Below are 22,555 nucleotides of genomic sequence, written 5' to 3' on the forward strand. Positions count from 1 at the left end.
CATCATCTCAGGCAACATGTTCCATATTCCCACCACCCTTTGGGTGAAAACGTTTTTGGGTGGAAGGACACTAAGAGATTTAAACTTGTATATTTGACTTCTGTTTTAACTTAACGAGGAACTGATTAAAGCACTCTGATATAATAAGGAAATGGTTTTATAACTTTTTTAAAGAAAGCAAATTCCAGTAACTTAAAATCTGGTTACTCAGAGGTGGTGGTTGATACTTGGATTAAAAAGCTTATTTTTTGGTGATGAACTATGTTTAGTGGTTTAATCAAACTTCATAAAGTTAACACATGAAGAAAAACTCTGAAGCAATTTTTAAAAAAATGTTTTAAACCTCTGAGCCACACAAGTTCCTGGCATTTTTATACCTCTTGCTGTATTCACTAGAGGTTCATCATCACCATCACCATGGTATAGAAGACCAAGATCACTGAGGTTCTGCTTGGAAAGGTTCCACTGCTTTAGGTGGTATTTGCTGTTATGTTTTTATTGAACATTTTTTCACATTAATTAAACCATACAAAGCTTGGTAATGTGTAAATGGGTTTGAATGGAAACTCCTGCTGGAATCGGCAATTGTACCCCAAGTGGAAATTCTACCGCATTGCCTTTAAAATAAAGCCTCAAGTGCGCAATCACAGTAACTGTTATAAGTGCCAAAATCATTTTCTAATTTATGCATTGCCTCCTTTCTCAGCTTAGTTGGGCTCATCAAGTAAGAAAGCATGGTTGTAATTATTTTAATGCATTTTTGATAGCATGAAACTATACTGGTTGATAAGAAATATTACATCCATAAGTAAAAATGTTGTAATTATGAGACAAACACCATTTGCAAATCTAATACTGCTATTACATCAATATTATCAAAATGCTTATAAGAAAATGATAATTTAGAGATTTATCATAAAATTGTATTCTTGTAAAAAACATACTGCTTTAATAGTTTTAAAAATGTTGCCTGGAAGCATGTCCTGGCTTCTGTGTTACTCACCATTACAAGTACATGTTGCACCCTTATGATATCGTGGAGACACAAAGCTAATCCTTGCAGTGCTGTAGGTCACCATGGACTGTGTTTCTGGAGCAATCATCTGTTCACAATCCTGTTCTTGGCATTCCTCACCAGAGCAACTCTTATCCATGATAGCAGAAACATGGAGGCCATTTTCTAGGTCCTTTTTTGCACTGCTAAGTTTCTGAATCAAATAAGCAGATTTGTAGAACCCATTTCTATGCATTTGCACTGCTAACAAAACTTCTAGCTGATGTGTGCCCGCGACTGGCTGGATGCTAATGATATGAAGGGTGTCCTGCTTTTGAGCAACAATAATGTTCCGAAGGCTCTGCCTAAATCCATGGAAGTAAAGTCCAATAAAATCTTCAGGAGAGATGTTTTCAAACTGAACAGTTATTGCATTGTTTAGCATACCCTGAGTCACCTGCTCAACGTGAACTACAACTTCAACAGGCACGGTGAAGCGCCCATCACTGACAGACACATTCAAAACATAATTGCCACTATCCAAGCCCCCAAGTGCAATAATCTTCCCATCTTGGCTATTTATCGTGAACAGACTTCTTTGGTCTGACTTAAAACTGTATGTAAGAATGTCATATATATCTTGATCAGTAGCATGGATCTTTCCAATCACACCTCCTGGGAATTCGTCTTCCATTGTGGAAATAAAAATCTCAAGTGGAATAGCAGTTGGTTTATGAATGCTTTCTTCAATCACACGAACGAGAATATAGGTGAAAGAAGTCAGTGGAGGCTTACCAGTGTCCTGAGCCTGTCAAGTTCGGAGCAAACAACAAACATATTAAACTATTCATTTTTAGTTTGAAAAAAAAACTTTAGCACTTGGACAAAACACAAGAATTGAAATGAGGTTGACAAGGAGCAGCATTCTTTCCAAAATCCTCAATTGGTTTTAAAGACTTGGGGCCAAAAAGTCATTCACACAGAACTACTTCAAAGCGGTGCAACACATACAATGTAGAATCCTAAAGGAAGACAATGTTAATTCTATTATAATTGTCTTCAATTCTTTGCAGATAGTGAGCATTAACTGGGGATTCATGTGTGCTCTAATAAATAGGAACAGACTGTGGTTGTTGGGTTAGGAGGTGCATGATTGTAATGTGCATCACTGCAAATAAAAGCTTATAAAAGTGTGTGAATATTGGCTCGAGTTCTATCCTTCCCCATCTGGCTTTCTGGAATGAAACAGACAATGGGCGGAATTTTTCCATACCCCCGCCAGCAGGTTCAATGGCAGGCAGGGGGGAAAAGGTCAGTGGGAGGCCCAGAAATTGGTTTTATGCTGGTGTGCATTTCACCCAGACCTGGTGCTGGCGCCCGCCATGGCGGGTTGGGAGACCCACTAGAGGCCAATATGAAACTGATGCATCCTGCTAATGGAAGCATATAAAGGCCAAATTACCCGCACCTGATTCTCCACAACACCGGCAGGAAAACAAGTTGGTGCAAATCATGTTTGGAATAACATGGTGTGCAGATGTCGGAACCCACCTGAACAATGCCTGGACTGCCTTTGGAATTCAGTTTGGAGACTGCTGGCAACCCCGTACCAGCACAGACGTGGGTGGGTAGAGCACCTATAGGTGGATCTTCCATATTTGAGATCCAGGGGAAGGCTCACCTTCCAGTTTCAGAATGTTCCTGGAGATGCATCTTGTTTTTCAGGAGATCCATCCTCCAGTCTCAGAGTGTTCCTGGAGATCCATCTTCATTTTTAGAAGATCCATCTTCTTTCTTCAACAGTGGCTCAGTGATGTTGGGTGCCTTTTCAAATGGCACCCAGATACGACAGCAGACTATGCACCACCAGCCCTGCCCTGCCATAGAATATGGTGCAAAACAGCCAGTTGCATATTTAATGAGGTCAGGGCTGGAGAATATGGAGTGTTTTCTCCACCCGCCTCTGCAGCAGGAAATATTCCTCATTCCGGACCCCCGGGAGGACTTTGACCCCAGATGGGAGAATTGCACCCAATGCTTCAGGATACGACCTGCATGACGCATGCAGATTTTTCCATTGGTAACAATGCAAAAACCTGCACAGATAGCAGCCATGTGCTGTCTATGCCCCAGGGAACCTACACAGTTCATGTAGCACCACTTTGAAGTATTCATTTTGAAATGAGTTATTTTTCTTTCAATTGCAGCTCACTCATAAATTCAACATCATCATCTGGATATTGGTAAATAGTTCAGCTGCACTGGATGCAGGATCATTAGTAAAAAGATTAATGCAACATAGGAGCATGAGTAGGTCATTCAACCCCTTCAACCTGTGCCATTCAGCAATTAGTTCATGTCATTTATATCTTAACTCAGCTTTTACAACAATGATGATTCATATTTTTTAATATAAAAATGTATGCGTAACTTTGTTTTGCTGATTATTACTGTATTGAGTCATATGAATAGGAATACAATATTTAAAATATGTACAACAATATCAAAAAAAATTACTTATAAAGACGCAAATTTACTAAAATGCCAACGCCTTTTATTTTTAAATGTGTTGGACAACCAGATAGGTTAGTAGCATTATTGATTTGATATTTAACTACTGCTAATAGAAATGAACAGTCAGAAAGTGACCTTATCCATTAAAAACATACATCTCTGGGCTTCTGCAACAGTAATTAAGCTTGAAGTGCAGTCTTCGGGCAGGTTAAAATAAATATTTCTCACGTGGTTGGCCATAATTCATTCTTACTTCATTATTCAGGAATGATCCAATCAGGCTCAGTTCTGAAGTTAAAAGTTTGATCTCACTGCTGTCTATCTGCACTATTTTTTCTCCCTTTTAAGTTAGTTTGTATCTTTGTTGACTGAAGGAAATAAACCATTAGTATAAACATAATTTAGAATTAGAAGAAGCTTCTTTGTACTGAAGTAAAATTTGCAATTATAAGTCAATGGAAACTATAATTTTCAAAGCAACATAATCAAACCAATTTTGAATTGTATTCATCATAGGCTGACTAGAATTTCAACAAGATGCAAGGTTCTTTTGACATTAACAACACTATAAAACAGGTTAATTATCAACCTCGGGATAGGCAATTTGAATTGGCTTCTTCTGACAGGTAACTCATGGAGTTCCAGTCAAAAGTTTCAGTTGAGAAGATGCTGTGTGCTATGAAGCAAAACAAGGAAAGCTAATGCTTGTCAAAAGTGTCACGTTTGAATTATGGAAATTAATACATTTCCAGTACAACTTTTCTTACTTTACATCAAAGATACATGAGCCCCATATAGCATCCAATTTTTCAAAAGCAAATCCAGCAATGGGGGTAAAAACACAAGACTGGTGTAATCTCTTACCTGCACATGCAGAAGGTATTCCGTTGCATCCTTCTGTTTAAATACAATTGCAGATCTCAGAACTCCTTGTTGATCCAAAACAAACTCCTCCCCATCATTTCCAGAAAGAATAGCAAACGTGAATGGAGGTCCATTGTGGGAAGAGTCCTTGTCAGTCACTGAAAGTTGCAGGACTTTGGTGCCAACAGAATTATTTTCCTTCAAACACATGAACGATGAATATATTTCAATCCAGTGATGATTACATAAGCAAAGGATATAGCAACTTGGCTTTCATTTTTATGGCTTAAAATAGACATCATGACTCTGGAGAAGAATAGAACTTTACAATTATCTAAACAAGTTTCATTTTTCTAAATTCTGATTTGCTGGACCTATAATATACAAAGATGAAATAAGACATTCCTTTCTGCACTTTTACAATTGACATTCTTAGTAGCCTACACATAATGAATCAGCAAATTTGGAACATAGCTGCACATTTTAGAACTTGTGGGGGAATATGTTCACTTCAGCAAGATTGTCTGGCCCCACTGCAGTGAATGAAGATTTGGCTGAGTGCCAAATTCACCATCCTCGCCTACAGCAGCAGCGGGGCATAAACGGCTGGAAAATTCTGGCTATGGTCTTTCAATCCATTTTCAAGTTGACAATATGATAAAGTGGACTGACTGATCTATGTGAAGGAAGAGATGTATCCTTTTACACTACTCTAGCAAGTACTCACGCAGATTTTTATCCTCCTTACTTACCAAACAAAATACGCTTCATCTGATGTCAGGTGCAAAACACTGTCTGAAGGTGATTCATGATCTAAGGGATTTGTTTGTAACATGCACCAGAATACAGCATTGATAGTAAAAACAGAAATCACTGGAAATACTTAACTTCTGGGAAGAGAAAAGCAGGAGTTAATGTTCCAGGTCAATGACTTTTCATCAGAACTTGGAAAAGTTGGAGATGTATTTGGGTTTGTGCAAGGTGTGGGGTGGCACAAGGACAAATAAAACTCTGTGATAGGGTGGGAGACAGGAGAAATGAACTGGCAGAGGGGTTATTCTTCCAGAACCAAAGGGAATTGTGATGGGGCTAAAAAAAAAAATAGAAAAACTGAAATGTGCAAAGGAAACAAAACAAAATGGAGGTGGGGGGAAGCGGGATGGGGTTTGGAGTACGTAGTCTGAAATTGCTGAACACAAAATTGGTTCCAAAAAGCTGTGAAGTGCCTAATTTTGCTCCTCAAGCATTTTTTTTTGCACATTTCAGTTTTTCTCTTATTAAAAAACATTCCAATTTGGAAGTAACACACCATCATAAATCAGCCCACATGGAGCAATCAGTCTTTTAATGCTGTAGGGTTAGTGTTATTGGACATATTTGAGTAGCTAGGTTACTGTATTTTGAAACACCCAGAATCCACTTATCACAACAGCAGCTGAACACCCATGGTATTCAGATCTCCATCACTATAAAATGTACTGGGACTGAACATCCCTGCTTCACTGCAATCACTTGTTTGTTACCTTTGACTGGGACTGCAAAAAGAGTTGATTAAGCTGCCTCAAGGCTGCAGCTAGCAATGAACGTTACTCAACTGTTGAGCTGTCAAACCACAATCACCTCGAACTGGTCAACTACCTGATATATAAATTGAAGCAGCAAAAGGAACAATGCCAGTGAACAGTGCTAATGTTATCAGGCCTGCTGTGCTAGCCCACCATCTGACTAAGAACACAAACCACCTGCATTTACATTCTGCCTTTGGTGTAGTAAAGTCACCCCAAAACACCTTACATGGGTGTTACCCAACTTATTTTGATACCAAGTCACACAAAATGTTAAGAGAGGTGACCAAAAAGTTTAATCAAAGAGGTAGGTTTTATGGCGAGCTTAAGGAGAATCAAAGAGATTTAGTGAGAGAATCCCAGAGTTTAGAGCCTCGGCAACTGAAAGTATGGCCACCAATGCTAGAGTGATGAAAATATGAAGATGTGCAGCAGGTCATGATGAGAATTTTAAAAATTGAGATTTTGCCAGATAGTCAGTCTATATAAGTTAGGGTGCATAGGGGTAATGTGTGAATAGAACTTCTCAGGATATGGGCAACAGAGTTTTGGATGAATTCAAGTTTACAGAGGGCAGAAGGTTGACATAAAATCATCAGAATAACCCAGTCTGGTGGGCAAAAGGTGTGAATGAAATGGATTAAGAAAGCAACCGAGGATGAACTTCATTCAAACATGACCCCAGAAAATAAATGCCTCAATCAAGCATCTGAAAGCTAAAATCTGAAAATTACCCTAAGACAATGCTGAAAAGCAGGAGGACATTTATTGCAGAAAAATTGAAGAGGAACAAAATCCCAAATGATTATGGCATCAGATCCATAGAGTCAAAGCAAAAACATTATGGCCATTCACACCAGTGGCATCCTCTGCAGTGGTAGCGGGGCATGAACGGCTGGAAGATTCTAGCCTATAATGTTGCTTATAATGCAGAGACAGACTAAGAGAAAGTGAAGTTACTAAAATATTCTCTGCATTGCTTACACCAAATTACAAGATATTTCACTGGAAAAAGAAGACCTTTCCTTTCAAACACAATTAGAGGATTTTCAATCTATGAGCACAGTCCCTGCAAATAACAGAAAGAAAACTGTGCAATCACCTTTGTCCAGATTACAGATGCTGAACTATGAGCATGTGAGAAAAGACCCATGAAACATATATTTCTCAAAGTACCCAATGAAAAGATGGCCATGATAGCTGAGACCTTCACCAATTCATTAATGCTGGATGATTGCCTGAGATTCTCGGAATCAGTTAGTCACAATGGTCCACAAGGCAGGTATGGTTCCAGCAGCAGTCACTGAACTATCAGTCTGCTGAACTGCCTAAGAACATTTCTAGACTTATCACATGTCCCCTCCAACATTTGCTCAGATGCAATAACTCACTCTCCTCAACACTGCATAGACTGAGTTGAAGAGGTAGCAGCACAAAAAACGTGCTACATCATTCAGAAGAGAATATCCGAGGCCTTTACAAGAGAGACAACCCATTGCAATGTTCCTGTATATGGAAAAGACTTTTGGTAAGCTTTCGGACAATGAACAATGATAGACCGTTTCCAAGCATGACAACTTCAATGAGTAGATTTGCTGAATATCGGGGGCCGATTCTCCTCAAAAAAATTCTAAGTGTTGAATTTATGTGAAAACTGGAGTAAACCACGTTCTATTTTCAACAGGAGTTTAAAAATGAATCTCCCACTCTCTGTGCACTGCAAAGTGCACTAGCATGAATCATGTTAAAATTCAGTCGACGCGGCCTATTCCCACTGAGGAGGCCGGTAGCATAGCGCTGAGCAGACCACTGCACATGCGCCGATTTGCAAGCGCCAAGTCACAGTAGCCCCACACTGCTGGCCTCCCAATTGCTGGCCAGCTCAATTTCGCTGGCCAGCCCCGTGACCCCCGCATTGCTGGCCCTCTCACCCCACCCCCCCGATTGCTGGCCTTCTGGACATGTCCAGGCTAGCCTCGCCCTCCCCCCCCCCCAACTGACAGTCCCAAACTGCTCCCACCCCACTCTGATGGCCAACCCCGATCGCTGGCCGCCTTCCTCCCTCAACAATCCCTACAGCAGAGTGGCAGCGGGACCCCCCACCAATCGCCCTCCCAGAGGTCCTGCCCCCCACAATCAGGCCGTAACCCTCATTAGATCCCACCTCCTTGGCACTGCCCTATATCTGGTGGGCAGTGCCAAAGTACCCCCTTAGCATTGGCACTTTGCCCCTTGGGCAGTGCCAGGGGGCCTTGACTGACACTGCCAAGGTGCCAATGCCCAGGGGGAAACCCCATGCCTGACCCTTGAGGGGGCCTCGATTGCCCCCCCCCCTTTTCACTTCAGTGGGCTCGGGCCGCCAGTTCCCTGCAAGCGGGGAGTGAAACACTCCTGGCGGGGGGTGGGGGGTTTGTGGGGGAGGGGGAAATGTTAGTGGGCCTAGGAGACTTCAGTCCCAGGCCTGTTAATCGTATTGAAATTACATGCAAATTAGGCACTGCATAATTTATTCAGCTCCGTGCCGATTTCTGGCACAGAGCTGAATAAATTATGCAGTACTGGTTTGCGGGTGTCCAGAGGGGAGCCCGCGAACCAGCCGCCGCTTGAATCTCCCAGCCTGCTGCGCCAAAACAAAATCAGCGCAGCTGGATGGGAGAATCACCTCCTAAATTTCTCGTTGGAGTATCTGGCACCAGGCTGAATATTAATAATCATTAGCACATTTTATCTAATGGTTGGAGTTTCCCTGCATTCATTCCTTCATATGTTCCTTATTTATTGCATTTCAGTATTGGAACAAGAGTTTGGAGCTTGTTCAGAATTTGCTGTTTTATTTCTACAGTATTGGGGCTGAATTCAGAATTAGAATAAGAACATCACAAAAGAAGCATGCTAACAGCAACTTCTACTAAACCTGCTGCTCTCTCGAAGAAACAAAAATAGAAGCTCTGCTCTGAAGATTGAACTATCAAAAGCAACCAAGATCTGCTGTAGCAAAAGACCCTACGTGTAACATTCTAATGGAATATGGTAGTTGACCTCAGGCTGGGCCAGTTCTGAGCCCTCTTTGGAAAGAAACAGACAACCACAGAACTTTCCTCTAGCTGTACAAAGTCTGTATCTGTTTAATCCTGGAATACAGCCATCCATATTGCTGTGTAGTGAGCCCACCACAGATTAAGGGTCTACAAACAATCCAGATATAATACCACATGCTGGACTAGTTAGGGAGGAAAAATTAGACAGATCAGTGTGTGGCGAGAAAAATGATATAAAAATAAGAGTTTCACCTTCCCACAATATTGGAATACATTCTGAGGTTCTGCATGCTCAACAGATAAGATGGTCTTATCTGATTTAGACATATCCATTTTCATGGCAAATAAGACATGATGCAGAGAAAATGACAACAAATTCTGGGCAGAAGATAAATCAAAAATGGTGAAAATAGAAAAGTTACATGAATTATATGCTCCTGTACAAAGCAAGAATTGGTAGTTAGTAGTTCCAGTACAGACACTGATAGAGCAGGTAGGCATGGAATATAAGGATATGACTACATAGAGAAAATAAATATAAAAACATGTTTCAGGTGTGGGGGAAATTAATGTCAAATGGGGGAAAGTTAGCCACCTTAGAAATCAAAGCAAAATAATGCTGATGCTGAATAACTGAAATAAAAATAGGAAATGCTGAAAACATTCAGCATCTGTGGACAGAGAAACAGAGTTAACGATTCGAGTTGAACATGACTCTTCCTCCGAATCAGGAACGGAATCAGAAAAACACCAAATATAAGAATGGACATCATTCTGTCAGTCACATCTCCTCTAGGTACACATTTGTTTCTTTGCTTGTCCCATTACTGTTCCCTTTTGATTCTTCATCACCAACGTTTTTATCACTAACTCCTTCCTGTCTTGCACCCTATCACTGGCTTCCACTTTTGCACTTTTTCCACACTTCCCCTTTCACTTGCTTAAAACCTGTTACATTTCTAACTTTGTCCAGATCTGACAAAAGGCCATCACAATGGCCTAGAACTGTCCATTAGTTGCTGACTAATGCATACACTGAAGCAGCAAAAGAAACAATACCAATGAAGAGTCTAATGACAACAGATGCTGCCTGACTTGCAGAGTATATCTAGAATGTTTTTGTTTTGATGTGGACTTTGTTCAATGATAGTATAGGTTAAGCTATGTAATGAAATACAGATTACTTTGCAGAGCTGGGACGGAATGAGACATGAAATCTTCTTCAGCAAGGGGGACAATGAACCATTTAGATAAATGATTGAATGGTGAGAGACAGTCAGCATAGATTCAGTAGAGGAAGATTTCTGAGGAATCTTGTTAAAATCTAAATTTATGTAGCCAACAAGATAAACGCAAAATACTGCGGATGCTGGAATCTGAAACAAAAGCAGAAAAATGCTGGAAAATCTCAACAGATCTGACAGTATCTCTGGAGACAGAGTAAAGCCAACGTGCTGAGATTTTCCAGCATGTTTCTGTTTTTGTTGTCACTGCAGCTCAATGCTGGCTCAAGTGGGGGAGGGGCTCCCTTCTCTTTGGGCACCTCATGCCTGTGAAGGATCGACCCCCCTCTTCCAGTGGAAAGGGCCACCCCACTTCCCTTGAACTCAGGGCAGCCTGACTGGCTCTGGTGAGGCTGCCCCACTTACTCTGAACTCTAGCCTCCAGCAAAGCTTCTCCATGGGGTTTGACTGCAGTCCCAGCAGTTTCCAGCATTTCTGGTGGCCCCGTTGGCTGGTAGCTCCTGGAAATGGGATAGCCTCCTTCATGGAGGCAGAAACCATGACTAATTACCCAAAGACTGTGAAGTCCAGTCACAGCTTCCTGCCGCTCATTCCTAACTTTCTTGCAGGTGGGTGGGATCATCACCTCTGTGTAAAATTCAGCCCAAAATGTGCACAAATGTAAAATAATTCAACTTCCGAAGGGAAACAAACAGTAAAACTACAAAATCTGGCTTGTTAATGCCAGGTACAGAGTCTATACAGCTCTGGTTGCAGGGATCAGGTGAAGGTATTAGATATAAATTACTCATTAACAGAAATTGTTGCAAGGTAAATGATTGAGGTATGATGCATTGAGCAGTGTTTGAGGGTGCAAGTGGTGGGATATGACATTTGCAGATACATTCACTGACCTTGGCTAACTTGTGCAAGGTCATTGAATAGCATCGAGGTACTTAGGCCTTGACCTCCATGATTATCTGGTCCCAAAGTGTTTACAAAATTTATCTGGAGGGGCACTTGGTCCTGTATTGACAGATTACAGCTTTCTTTCTCTCCACCAAGGTAACCAGAGTTGGATCAGAGAAACTTGGAGCACACTTTCTCACCAGTTGCACTCTTATTCACGCTTCTACTTGCTCAGGCTCTCTTCCAGAAACAATTTCAGCCAGATTGTACATTCCCTTCAACAGGCTGACATTAAGTAGGTCATGCTAGCTTCAAGTGGCACAAGCCTTGCTCCAAACTTGGACCACCGTGTTGAAACGTGCAGTCACTCAACAGCACATTTAGCTCTAGCTGCACCCAGCAATCATGCAAATTAACAGGCAGCAAACGCTGCTGTCCCCCCAGCATCAGAAAGAACAGATGCAGGTGAACATCCATTTCAGAAGCTATTGAATTTAGCCCCTAAGAATATAACATAACACATTACAGAAAATTAATCTATATGTATTGGCTGATAGATTCTGAAAACCAACAGTGCAATGTACAGTGTAAGAAAAAAACTAACCGGATCATGGCACGATCTTGAAAGTGAATCTGTATTATGCAAGCATTCCTGGAGAATTGTGTACATTTCTGGTGCTGTACCATTGTAAGGATATCTAGGCATTGCCAGCAATGCAGAAAAGGGTATCAAATTGAAACCTAGTTCAAAGTATCCAAGTCTAAGCGGTAAGATTGAAAAGTCTGGGATTTTATTCCAGAGGGTAGTAGGTCTCTTATGATTCAAGATAAAGCTGAACACCAATAAAATGCTCACGATTGCCACAAAACCACAAAGATAAAAGTCTGCAGACAGTTTTAAGTTCAATTATTCATTACAGGGTGGAATGAACATGTGGGACAAACACCCTGTGATGTAGTGAAAGAGAAGGGGTGAATAATTTAAGGGAGGACTAGTTAGACATTTGAGGCAGTGGACAATTGAAGGATTTTGGCAACAGGAAGGAACTGAAAAGAATACTGTGGTCCTGTAATTCCTCATTTCAAAGTGCAAAGAAAATTACAGCACAGGAATAGGCCCTTCAGCCTTCCAACCCTGCACCGACCATGCTGCTTGTCTGAACTAAAACCCCCTACCCTTCCGGAGACCATATCCCTCTATTCCCATCCTATTCATGTATTTGTCAAGACACCCCCTTATAAATCACTATCGTATCTGCTTCTGCTACCTCCCCCTGCAGCGAATTCCAGGCACCCATCACCCTCTGTGTAAAAAAACTTGCCTCATACATCTCCTTTAAACCTTGCTCTTCGCAGCTTAAACCTATGTCTCCTATTAATTAACTTTTCCATCCTGGGAAAAAGCTTCTGACTATCCACTCTGTCCATGCCCCTCATAATCTTGTAGACTTCTATCAGGTTGCCCCTCAACCTCCGTCGTTCCAGTGAGAACAAACCAAGTTTCTCCAACCTCTCCTCATAGCTAATGCCCTCCATACCAGGCAACATCCTGGCGAATCTTTTCTGTACCCTCTCCAAAGCTTTCACATCCTTCAGGTAGTGTGACGACCAAAATTGAACACTAAATTCCAAGTGCAGCCTAACTAAGGTTCTATAAAGCTGCAACATGACTTGCCAATATTTAAACTCAATGCTGTTTGCCTTCTTGACTACCTTCTCCACCTGTGTTGTCATTTTCAGTGACCCTATGTACCTGTACACCCAGATCCCACTGCCTATCAATATTCTTTAGCGTTCTGCCATTTTTACTTTATATTTCCCATCTGTATTAGACCTTCCACAACGTATTACCTTGAATTTGTCCAGATTAAGCTCTATCTGCCATCTCTCCACCCAAGTCTCCAACCGATCTACATCCTGCTGTATCCTCTAATGGTCCTGATTGCTATCCGCAATTACACCAATCCTTGTGTCGTCAGCAAACTTAGTAATCAAGCCAATTACATTTTCCTTCAAATCATTTATATCTGTTACAAATAACAAAGGTCCCAGCACTGATCCCTGAGGAACGCCACGAGTCACAGTCCTCCATTCAGAAACACAGCCTTTCACTGCTACCCTCTGTCTTCTATGATCGAGCCAGTTCTGTATTCATCTTGCCAGCTCACCTCTGATCCTGTGCGACTTCACCTTCTGTACCAGTCTGCCATGAGGGACCTTGTCAAAGGCCTTACTGAAGTCCATGTAGACAACATCCAATGCCCTACCCTCATCAATCATCTTCATTACTTCCTCGAAAAACCTAATTAAGTTAGTGAGACACAACTTCCCCTTCAAAAACCATGTTGCCTCTCGTTAATACGTCCCACTTACTTCCAAGTGGGAGTAAATCCTGTCTCGAAGAATCCTTTCCAATAATTTCCCAACAATTTACATTTCCTACGTAAGTTTTCAGTAGTGATAACATCAGTAGTTAAACCCACCAGAGAAGCGGACTCCCAAGCAACGGGCTTTAGAATCAACTGAAATTGAACAGATCTTAGAATATTTCCTAATAAATTTAGAAGTCGAATTCTTGCAGCAAATCATTATTCTGATTCAGGAAATCTGAAGGGAGCTGAAAATGTAGAATGACATAAATATAATACGCATTATAACTTGAACATTGCACCAATTTATTAATGGAAATAAGATTAAAGAAAGATAAATTGGAGCCATTTTAGATATTTACCTGAATGACAGCTGAATAATTAGCTGGGATGAAATCGGGAGGATTATCATTAATATCTGAGACATCGATATTCACAATAACTGTCGATGACATGGAAGGCTTTCCACTGTCTTTGGCTTGTACAGTTAATGAATATCCAGATACCTGTTGGAATAATTAAATAATCATTATGGGATAATTCACAAAGTCTAGTCAAAGCATGCAAGAATATTCTACAGAAATAAGTTATCCTATAATACTTGGTGGGGGTGTTGGGGCAAGGGTTGACCTTGCCACTCTCCTCGGAATGGGAGTTTCATGTGTGGACTGCCCTTTCTAGCCCCGGTAGGCCTGAAGATCACCCTGGTACGGTGACTTTAGGCTGCTCTGTGATCCTTCCCTTGAGGAACCCTTTCTCTGCAGCCTAGCAGCAGGGCTCAAGGTGCCAGGCAAGGGCATCAGTGCCAGGGTACCAGGGGCAATGCATCATTGGTACTACCAAGGTGCGTGGCATGGAGGTGGACCTGAGTGTGGGCCTGAGGAGGTAGGGGGACTGAGTGGGATTTCTGAAAAAGGGCAGCCTGCATGGAGCCTGAGTGGTGTTCTGAGGGTGAAGGGGGACTGAGGAGGGGTCTGGGTGTGGGGCCTGAGGAGGGATGGTCAAGTCACCCTCAAGCCTGCATGGTGTGGGAGGGTGACCTGATATTTGACTGGTGGGGGAGGATACCTCTCTTTGCTGAGGGGTTGGTGGTGCTCCCCTGGATCCTCAGGGTTCAACATGCCATGCCCACACTGCTGATTACCTGCACCAAAGTCTGACTGGTACAGTTCCTGCTGGTGGGGCCAGATGCATGGCGGGGACCCGGTGCATGGGCTACTAATTGTACTACAATTAACAGGTTTGCATATTAATCGGGTTGCCACCCGCTATGAGAGGGAACCAGATTGGGGACGGCAGAATGGGTTGGGTGAATCCCGATTACCTTGGTGCCTGTCGGGAATCCCAATTTTTGGCCAACGCCCCTTTCAGCGGGACATCAAGATGCCCACAGGCTGTGTGGCAAGGCTGGAGAATGGTGACATGAGGAAAATCTTTTTCACCCAGAGAGTGTAGGACCTGGACTGTAATGCCCGAGAGTGTGGTCAAGGCAGGTCTGATGAAGACCTTCTCAAGGGTAGCTGGATTATTCTCTGAAAAGGAAAAATGTGCAGGGCTACGGGGAGAAGGCGGGTGAGTGGCACTAGATAAATGCTTCAGTGTCACAGACACAACAGGCTCAATATCCTCATTCCACACTGCAACAGTTCTGTGATTATGTGATCTTTAAATTCTATTAAAATAGGCAAATAGAATCTAATTTGGTATTCATTAGAATGATGCACCACTGATAATTTTGCGCTCCAAGATAGTGTATTGCGGAGTATCAACCTCAATCATACAGTCAAGTCCTTGTACAGGGCTTGATCCCGATGACTTTCTGATCAAGAGAAAACAGTGCAGTCAACCAATATTTGGGTAGTGTTTATCCTCTGTAATCAAACTCCATCAGAAATGGTGATGGCGAATCCTTCAGAACCTTGTCTTTCTTCCTCCTCCTCACTTTTAGGTAGCTGCTTGTTCCAATCATTTCTGTGGCATGCAAATGGTGATGAGGGAAGGAGGGGCCATGAATTTCTGTTCCACCTGTGTCAGTGCTGCTTCTTGTGGCTGCCATGAAGAAGTCAACAATGAGCCCCAAAAGGATAGCTTGAAGGGACAGGGTCACGTAGAGGTCCATTTCCAGTAATTTATCTACTGAAGGCCATGGTCTCGGTTTCAACAAATTGGGCCATATCTGTACTTTTTTTTAGATGTTCTGTTGTTGCAGCAGCATTCCCACTGTGCGATCACTGGAGTTTTATTTCCTCCTCGCATTGGGACATGCTGCTGCTTCTTGCTGTCAGCAGTCCTGCTGGGAACCCATAGTGAGTACTTAATCAACTCTGACCCAGGGAAATGAGTAGGAGCTAAAGTGGATATGGATCAACGATCAGAAGTGCCAACTCTCTGGAAGTCTGCTCCAAAGAGGAGAATTGCTTCCTTTTCCACCACTCTTATTGCCAGTTACACAACATATCTTTGGTTTCTTCATGGACTAATTAAGACCAAACTGATATTTCTTTCTCGCTGTACTAAAACTAATAGGCTGAGCAGCAATAGATACACGTTTCCTGTTAGAATTGTCATTTAGTCAACTGGTAAGGTGCAGATATGCTCCACCCAGCTTAACATTAAAACTGTGGCAGTTGCTGGCCACAACCGCACTACCCCCCCCCCCCCTTCCCCCACCGGCAACCTGTGATTGCTGAACTGCATGCTGAGTTCAGCAGACTGGCTCACCATGGTCCTACCATTGGCCTCACTAGGTGCTGCACCAAATTCTAGGCAAAAGTGCCTGAATGTTAGTTCACATGAGATAAACAAACTGGGTTTCATTCAGGTTTAAAATAATACTCAAAACATAATTTTGCTGTTTCAACATTAGAATAAAATTACCCACATAAAATTAATTAATGAAACAACTAGCATTCGGGAACATCAGGACAAAATTGATAGATCAGATCATACAAATAACTTAATGTAATGGCATTTGGTAATGGCATTCACATTCCTCTATGAATAAGTAAAGCCCTTTCATTGTCTTTCTGCTAAATGGGAGATTTATGTTATTTTGAAATACAGATTTGATGTAGTTTTGTTTGCACTGCGATTTCATTTCTCTCAGATCCGCCCCAATTACCTACGGTTATACATCCTGTAGGGAACCTCAGCATGCCCAATATATGGTTTGTTTATGTTTACCACCAGGTTAAAGTCCAACAGGTTTATTTGGTAGCAAAAGCCACTAGCTTTCAGAACAGGCTGTTCCTTCGTCAGATGGGTGGGAGTTCTCTGACGAAGGAACAGCCTGTTCCAAAAGCTAGTGGCTTTTGCTACCAAATAAACCTGTTGGACTTTAACTTGGTGTTGCTAGACTTCTTACTGTGTTTACCCCAGTCCAACGCCGGCATCTCCACATTATGTTTCTCATCAGGACAGTCAACTCCATAAAATAGCACATTGCAGCAATCAGGAGCATGAATAATGCTAGTAATTTCCCTCTATATAGCCCAGGGATGCAGTGGCCAATTCAGAAATTAATTCCAGCTAACTTTAGAGAAAGAACACAAAAGTAGATGTTGAAATGTATATCTACGTAAGGATCAGTACCAAATCACATAGTATGATTATCTCGAGAGACACCAGAAGGGTTCAGTTTGGAAATGTTTTAACAGAATGTTCAAAGAAAGGTCCTTTGATCAATCTTTTCTTACTTTTTCTCTGTCAAGTCGCTCTTTGACTTTGATCAAGCCAGTGATTGGACTAATATTGAAGTACTTGTCCGGGTCACCGTTCACAATGGAGAACTGTATCTGTGCATTCGTTTCACTATCACAATCTTCTGCCAGAACCTAAACAAACAAATTCTCAGTTAATACCAAGAAATGTCATTTAAAAAAAAGCACTTCTATGCTGGTCAAACTTCAGAAATGAAACAATCATAAACTTTATACTCAAAGAAAGCAATTAAACCAAAATATATTATGAAAGCAAAATACCGCTGGAGGTCTGTAATAGGAACGGAAAGTACTGGAAAAACTCAACAGGTCTGGCAGCATCGAAACATATTACAGCTGGAAGCATTTGCTGTCAATTACCTTATACACTGATATATTAATAACAACTTGACTTCTACTCATATAATGCCTCTTAGTAAAATATTTCAAGAGGTAAAAATATGGCTGAGGGAGATGGTGAAACACATACCAAACGGTTGGGAGAAGTGACCAAAGGCATGTTTAAAAGGCATGTGAGAAAGATAGTCGCTACAGCATATCGGGATAAAAAATTGTTGTGTAGCAATGCTTCGAAGTGCACTGTCTACTATCTGTGTGGGTTTCCTCATTGATGTAACTGAATGAACCCTTATGGATTGCATTGGTAGCAGCCTGCAATGTTATTTGTCCCCAGGAAATCATCATAGACTACGTAGTACCACTTTGAAATTACAAACAATACTTTAGGTCACAGTGCTTCCAAGGTAGGAGGGCTAAGATAAATAGGTAAGTGGAGGTTACAGAGCTGGAGTTGGGAGGGAGCTCAAAGTGCTGCAGTCATAGAGTTGATAGTTGGTTTGAAGGATACAATTGGGACTGAACTTCCCCAGACTGTTGGTTTGTCAATCCTCTTTACCTTACATTATTTTGGATCCTATAATCGCCCAACTTTCCAACTCAGGTCAAGTGAGATCTGGGCAGTGCAGCACATCCCCAAAGCCTTTCATCGAGTGCAGGTCTGTCGGATGAGAGGAGGCTGGAAGAGAGGAAATCCCCTAGGTTGGGGAGTACCCAACGGGGGAAGTAGTCCCTTGGGGGGGGGGGGGGAGAGGATCGTCTGGAGAGAGGTGGGGGAGACCCTTCTGGTGTAGAGAGGGAGGTGAGGGGAGTCGCCTAGGGGTTCAGGGGTGTAAGGGGAGTCCCATGCTGGGGTCAGTGTGGGTCTATGGAATGGTTACGTAGAAGTTAGATGAGGTTTTAATTTTCCTAATTTTTTCAGGGTAATTATTAATGTAACCCAGTCAGAACCATCTGAAGTTTATGATTTGAATCACATTTTCAGATGGTTCCCAGTGCAGAGTAATTACCAAGGGGAAGGCTGCAGTGCAAATTTTACACGTGAAGTTTCAGGGTGGAGTTGTGATTCCCCAGAATCTTTGGGTACACCCCCAAAATGACACCCTGGAGCTTGGAAGTTATGGCACAATATGAGGTGCAATATCAGCAAATGATCATTATAAAGAACTGTAAGCACATTTTGTGCATTGCCCTGATTTCTAGTGGTCTCTGATTGTTTGTTTGCACTGATCCAACTAGGCGTAAAGGGAGCCCAAAGTCTGATAATACAGCGAGCATTTGCTATGAGAGACCTCTGACTCAACATACATCGTTGATGCACCTCAGAACCTTGACCATTGTAAGCACGTCCATGGCACTTACATGGCATTACGCATTGGCATTGAAAGGCATCGTCAAGACACTCTAGACTTTGTTAGGAACAAGGCAGCATATATTAATAAAGTGAAACTTGATACAGAGGGTTGCAGCCCTAAGCTGCCTTGAGCAGCAGCCCCAACCGTTGCAGTCCTTACATGCTTACTACATGACTTCCAGATGTATTCTGCCTGAGAGAGGATCCACCCTCTTAGTCCTGGTTTCCATTGGTTCCTCAAGCTAGGTGACCCTCTTGTGCTGTGTTGTCTTAAAGAGACAGACACCACAATCACTACACATGGGTAGTTTAAATTTCTGATAGCCATTTTTACCCTGCCTCGATTGCTCTGTGATTCCAAATGACAGTGCGATCAGATGGCCACAACCACAGAGACTTGGGCTTTTTGCACTATACACACATTGGTTTTTTAACATGGATTCACTGAGAGTTATTTTTGCAGCAGGTCTAAAATTAGCAAAACTCTAAGTAAATCAGCTGGAGTGTCAAAGTACTCCAGAACCCACAGCAATGTTCACCTCTCGGAAATGCTCCTGTCCCCCACCATTTGGCAATGTTTCCCACACCCACCCGACAATGTTCAACTACCTCCCATTAATATTCACCCCCTCCCTGCCAGACAGCGCTCACCCTTCATACATCTCCACTCCCGATTCATCTTCTGGAATCTTCAGCTCCTGTCTGGTTGATGTCAGGAGAGTCATCATTGTGGGGGGTTGGGGAAGGGGTTGATCATTTTTGTGGGTGAGAGTGGGTGAACACTGTTGAAAATATTCAGGAATGTAGAGAAGAAAATTTAAAACTTAGTAGCTTGAACCAACACTGGAATGGAGTTTGGCTTGGACCAGATTAATCACATGGATCAAGATATCCTTGTTTAGAAGAAGTGGGATGATGTCTTTTTGAAGCATTGTGTTACACCCAGATCCACAAAGTTATGAATGACAGCTTGTCCAGAAGAGTTGTATGTAATTATTCATGGTTTGTTGAATATTCCAGCAATGCATGGGAATTGGCACCAGGACTAAACAAACAGAAGGTGGTTTAATATCCAAGACTGGATTTAAAAGCTGTCTTGCTGTCTGTGAAGGTGTCAGTTCCAAACATTTCCAAAGGAACATGGCTGGACTTCGCTGCAACCATCATGTCATTCGTGAAGGGAACTTTTGCAGGTATGTGTGCGTGCGCATGCGTGTGTGCGCATGTGAGTGAGTGTGTGCGCATGTGGTAGGCAGGAGGTTGCTCTGTTGGAATTTATCATGGCTGCTTCCAAAGGGTGGAAATTAGGAGAGATGGATTCTCTCCCAAATCCTCATCCCGCCATCTGCATTATGCCTGACTACTCAGGAAGGAATGAAAGCTCAAAGCCACATTTCATGAACGCAATTTAGCATTTTCTTTGTAATTGCACCCTCTTTAACAGTATCCCCCTTTCCAGTGTGTCAAGTACCTTTGCAATATTATATGTTACCCATCAATTTTGTAACTGCAAATCAATACATTACTCAAGAACTTTTCTTCACCATAGAGTTGAATTGCAGTGTAGAAAAAGCATTAATGAAAGGACATACCATAACTACTGAATCTCCAACTTGTGCATCTTCACTGATAACGGCGTTGTATATCTCTCTGCTGAATTCTGGTGCATTATCATTTACATCAGTTATATTGACATTTACGGTAGTAACTGCACTCAGCGAAGGAGAGCCTCCATCTCCAGCTTCAACTGTCAGGTAGTAACCTTTACAAGTCTCATAATCAAGATTATCAATTACAGAAATAATACCTGTTTTTAAAGAAAAAATTTTTTAAAAAAATGTCAAGCAAATCTAATCCAAAGACAACAAATATTAATTTCAAGCCGGTAACATCATATTGTAACCAAGGTGGCAACCTTAGTAATTCTCACTGGAACAAAACTCTCAGTAAATTCAATTGAAGTCAATGGAACGGAAAATTGAGTGGGTGTAAAAGGGTCTGCAGAATCATTATTGATCATTTCTGCTCTTTCCAAAGATCAGTTTCATCCCCCATGTGTCCACAATTCTGGTATGGCTCCTCACTCAACTAGAAAATTGTGAACATTATGATCTCTGAAACTGATTTCCTGATTCACATTACCAACAAGTGAGGCTCTATGCCAAGAATGTTGTCTCAATGAATCCATTCCTCTGTTTGCACTGACAAGTGTTCAAAGGCTAATTGACACAATTTAAATTAGGAATAAATAGAAAATTCAGGTGGAATGATTTCACACAATGACACAATACTATCTGTGGGTTCCAGAAACAACTGGATATGTTTGTAGGGAAAGAGGAGCTATGAGCATTATACTGAAAATTCAAAGTTGGAGTTAATTTAAAACACAATTTGTTGGCCCAAATGGTCTTTCATGTTCTTAATTGTTTCCTCGATCTGAGCTTATTCATACAAAGCTTCCAGTCCAAAACCTGGGTAGTAGTTTAACATACCATCACAAATGTAAGAAGTGCTTCTGGAGTTTCGAGGAGACCAAATATTGCAGTAGAAATATTAATACTTGAGTTGCTTTTGATACGTGACATAATTTAGCACATTGCAATAAATGTACCTGTCATTGAGACATCAGTATATTTATTCAGAATGCCTGCAGTTTTCAAATGTTTGGAGAATTAATTGTTCTCTCATGCTTAATATCTCATCAAAATTGGCTGCTGTAAACTTCGAACCACTTGTTACAATCTACTTTCACCTGTAAACGGAATTGGTTTGAATAAAGATTTTTACCTTTTTCGGGGTCAATTTTGAATTTTCCATGTTCATTACCAGATCTAATATGGTAAGTAATTTCAGCATTTGCACCAATATCCTTGCTGGCAGCATACAGAACTAAAATCTCAGTTCCCAAGGCTACATTTTCAGCAATTGTGGCAAGATAATCTCGTCTCTCAAATACTGGTGGATTATCATTGATGTCCAACACAATGATAGTAATTGTGGTAAAAGCTGAGAGTTTCCACGATACTCCTTGATCTGTGGCTTTGACAGTGAGATTGTACAATGCCTGCTGCTCCCTATCCAGTGCTTTTTCCAGACTGATGATTCCAGAATACTTATCAATGGAAAAAAATCCTTCAGCAGTTTCAACAAGTGTGTATTCTACATTGCTGTTTGGACCTGTTAACAAAATAAAGACTTGTTTTTAAAACCTGTAATTGTATTTCAAAGACAAATTTTACACCATGTCAGTAAACACAAACATTGGTAGCTCAGATTTTCATAACAATGATTATTAATTAAAGTTAGTACGTGCATTAGAATATTGCACAATTTCTATTTCATATTTATTACTTTAATATGCAAAAAGCTATTTTGAAACATGAATTACATAAACCTTTCTGGTTTAATAATTCTGAATAATATGAATTATTTAGCCAATTATGTGCACCTGTTTCAGCCAAAGAATAAAATCGAGGAGGATAAACCATATCATTAATACATTTATGTTCACAGGAGACCGCAGAACTAAAACTTAAATAGGCAATGTGAAACATTATTCCTCAAACTCAACAGCTTTGTTTGGAAATTAACATTGATTAGTGATTCCTATTCAGTAATGAGTGCAAGAAAACAGGAAAAGTATGTTTTTAAAAAAGGCACTTTGCTCATG

General features: G+C 41.4%; 1 protein-coding gene across 1 annotated transcript in view; it reads right to left on the reverse strand.

Moving 5' to 3' along the window:
- Positions 1–22,555, reverse strand: part of LOC144499631 (protocadherin Fat 3-like) — a 696,014-nt gene that overhangs the window by 50,079 nt on the left and 623,380 nt on the right. Inside the window, exons 16-21 of the mRNA XM_078221804.1 lie at positions 21,673–22,062; positions 20,478–20,692; positions 17,172–17,309; positions 13,839–13,982; positions 4,373–4,570; positions 1,004–1,802 (exon numbers count right to left, since the gene is read on the reverse strand). Coding sequence (XP_078077930.1) covers positions 1,004–1,802; positions 4,373–4,570; positions 13,839–13,982; positions 17,172–17,309; positions 20,478–20,692; positions 21,673–22,062 — 1,884 coding nt within the window. The remainder of the gene's footprint in view (positions 1–1,003; positions 1,803–4,372; positions 4,571–13,838; positions 13,983–17,171; positions 17,310–20,477; positions 20,693–21,672; positions 22,063–22,555) is intronic.

The sequence above is a fragment of the Mustelus asterias genome, chromosome 10 (assembly GCF_964213995.1).
Source record: "Mustelus asterias chromosome 10, sMusAst1.hap1.1, whole genome shotgun sequence".
Lineage (NCBI taxonomy): Eukaryota > Metazoa > Chordata > Chondrichthyes > Carcharhiniformes > Triakidae > Mustelus > Mustelus asterias.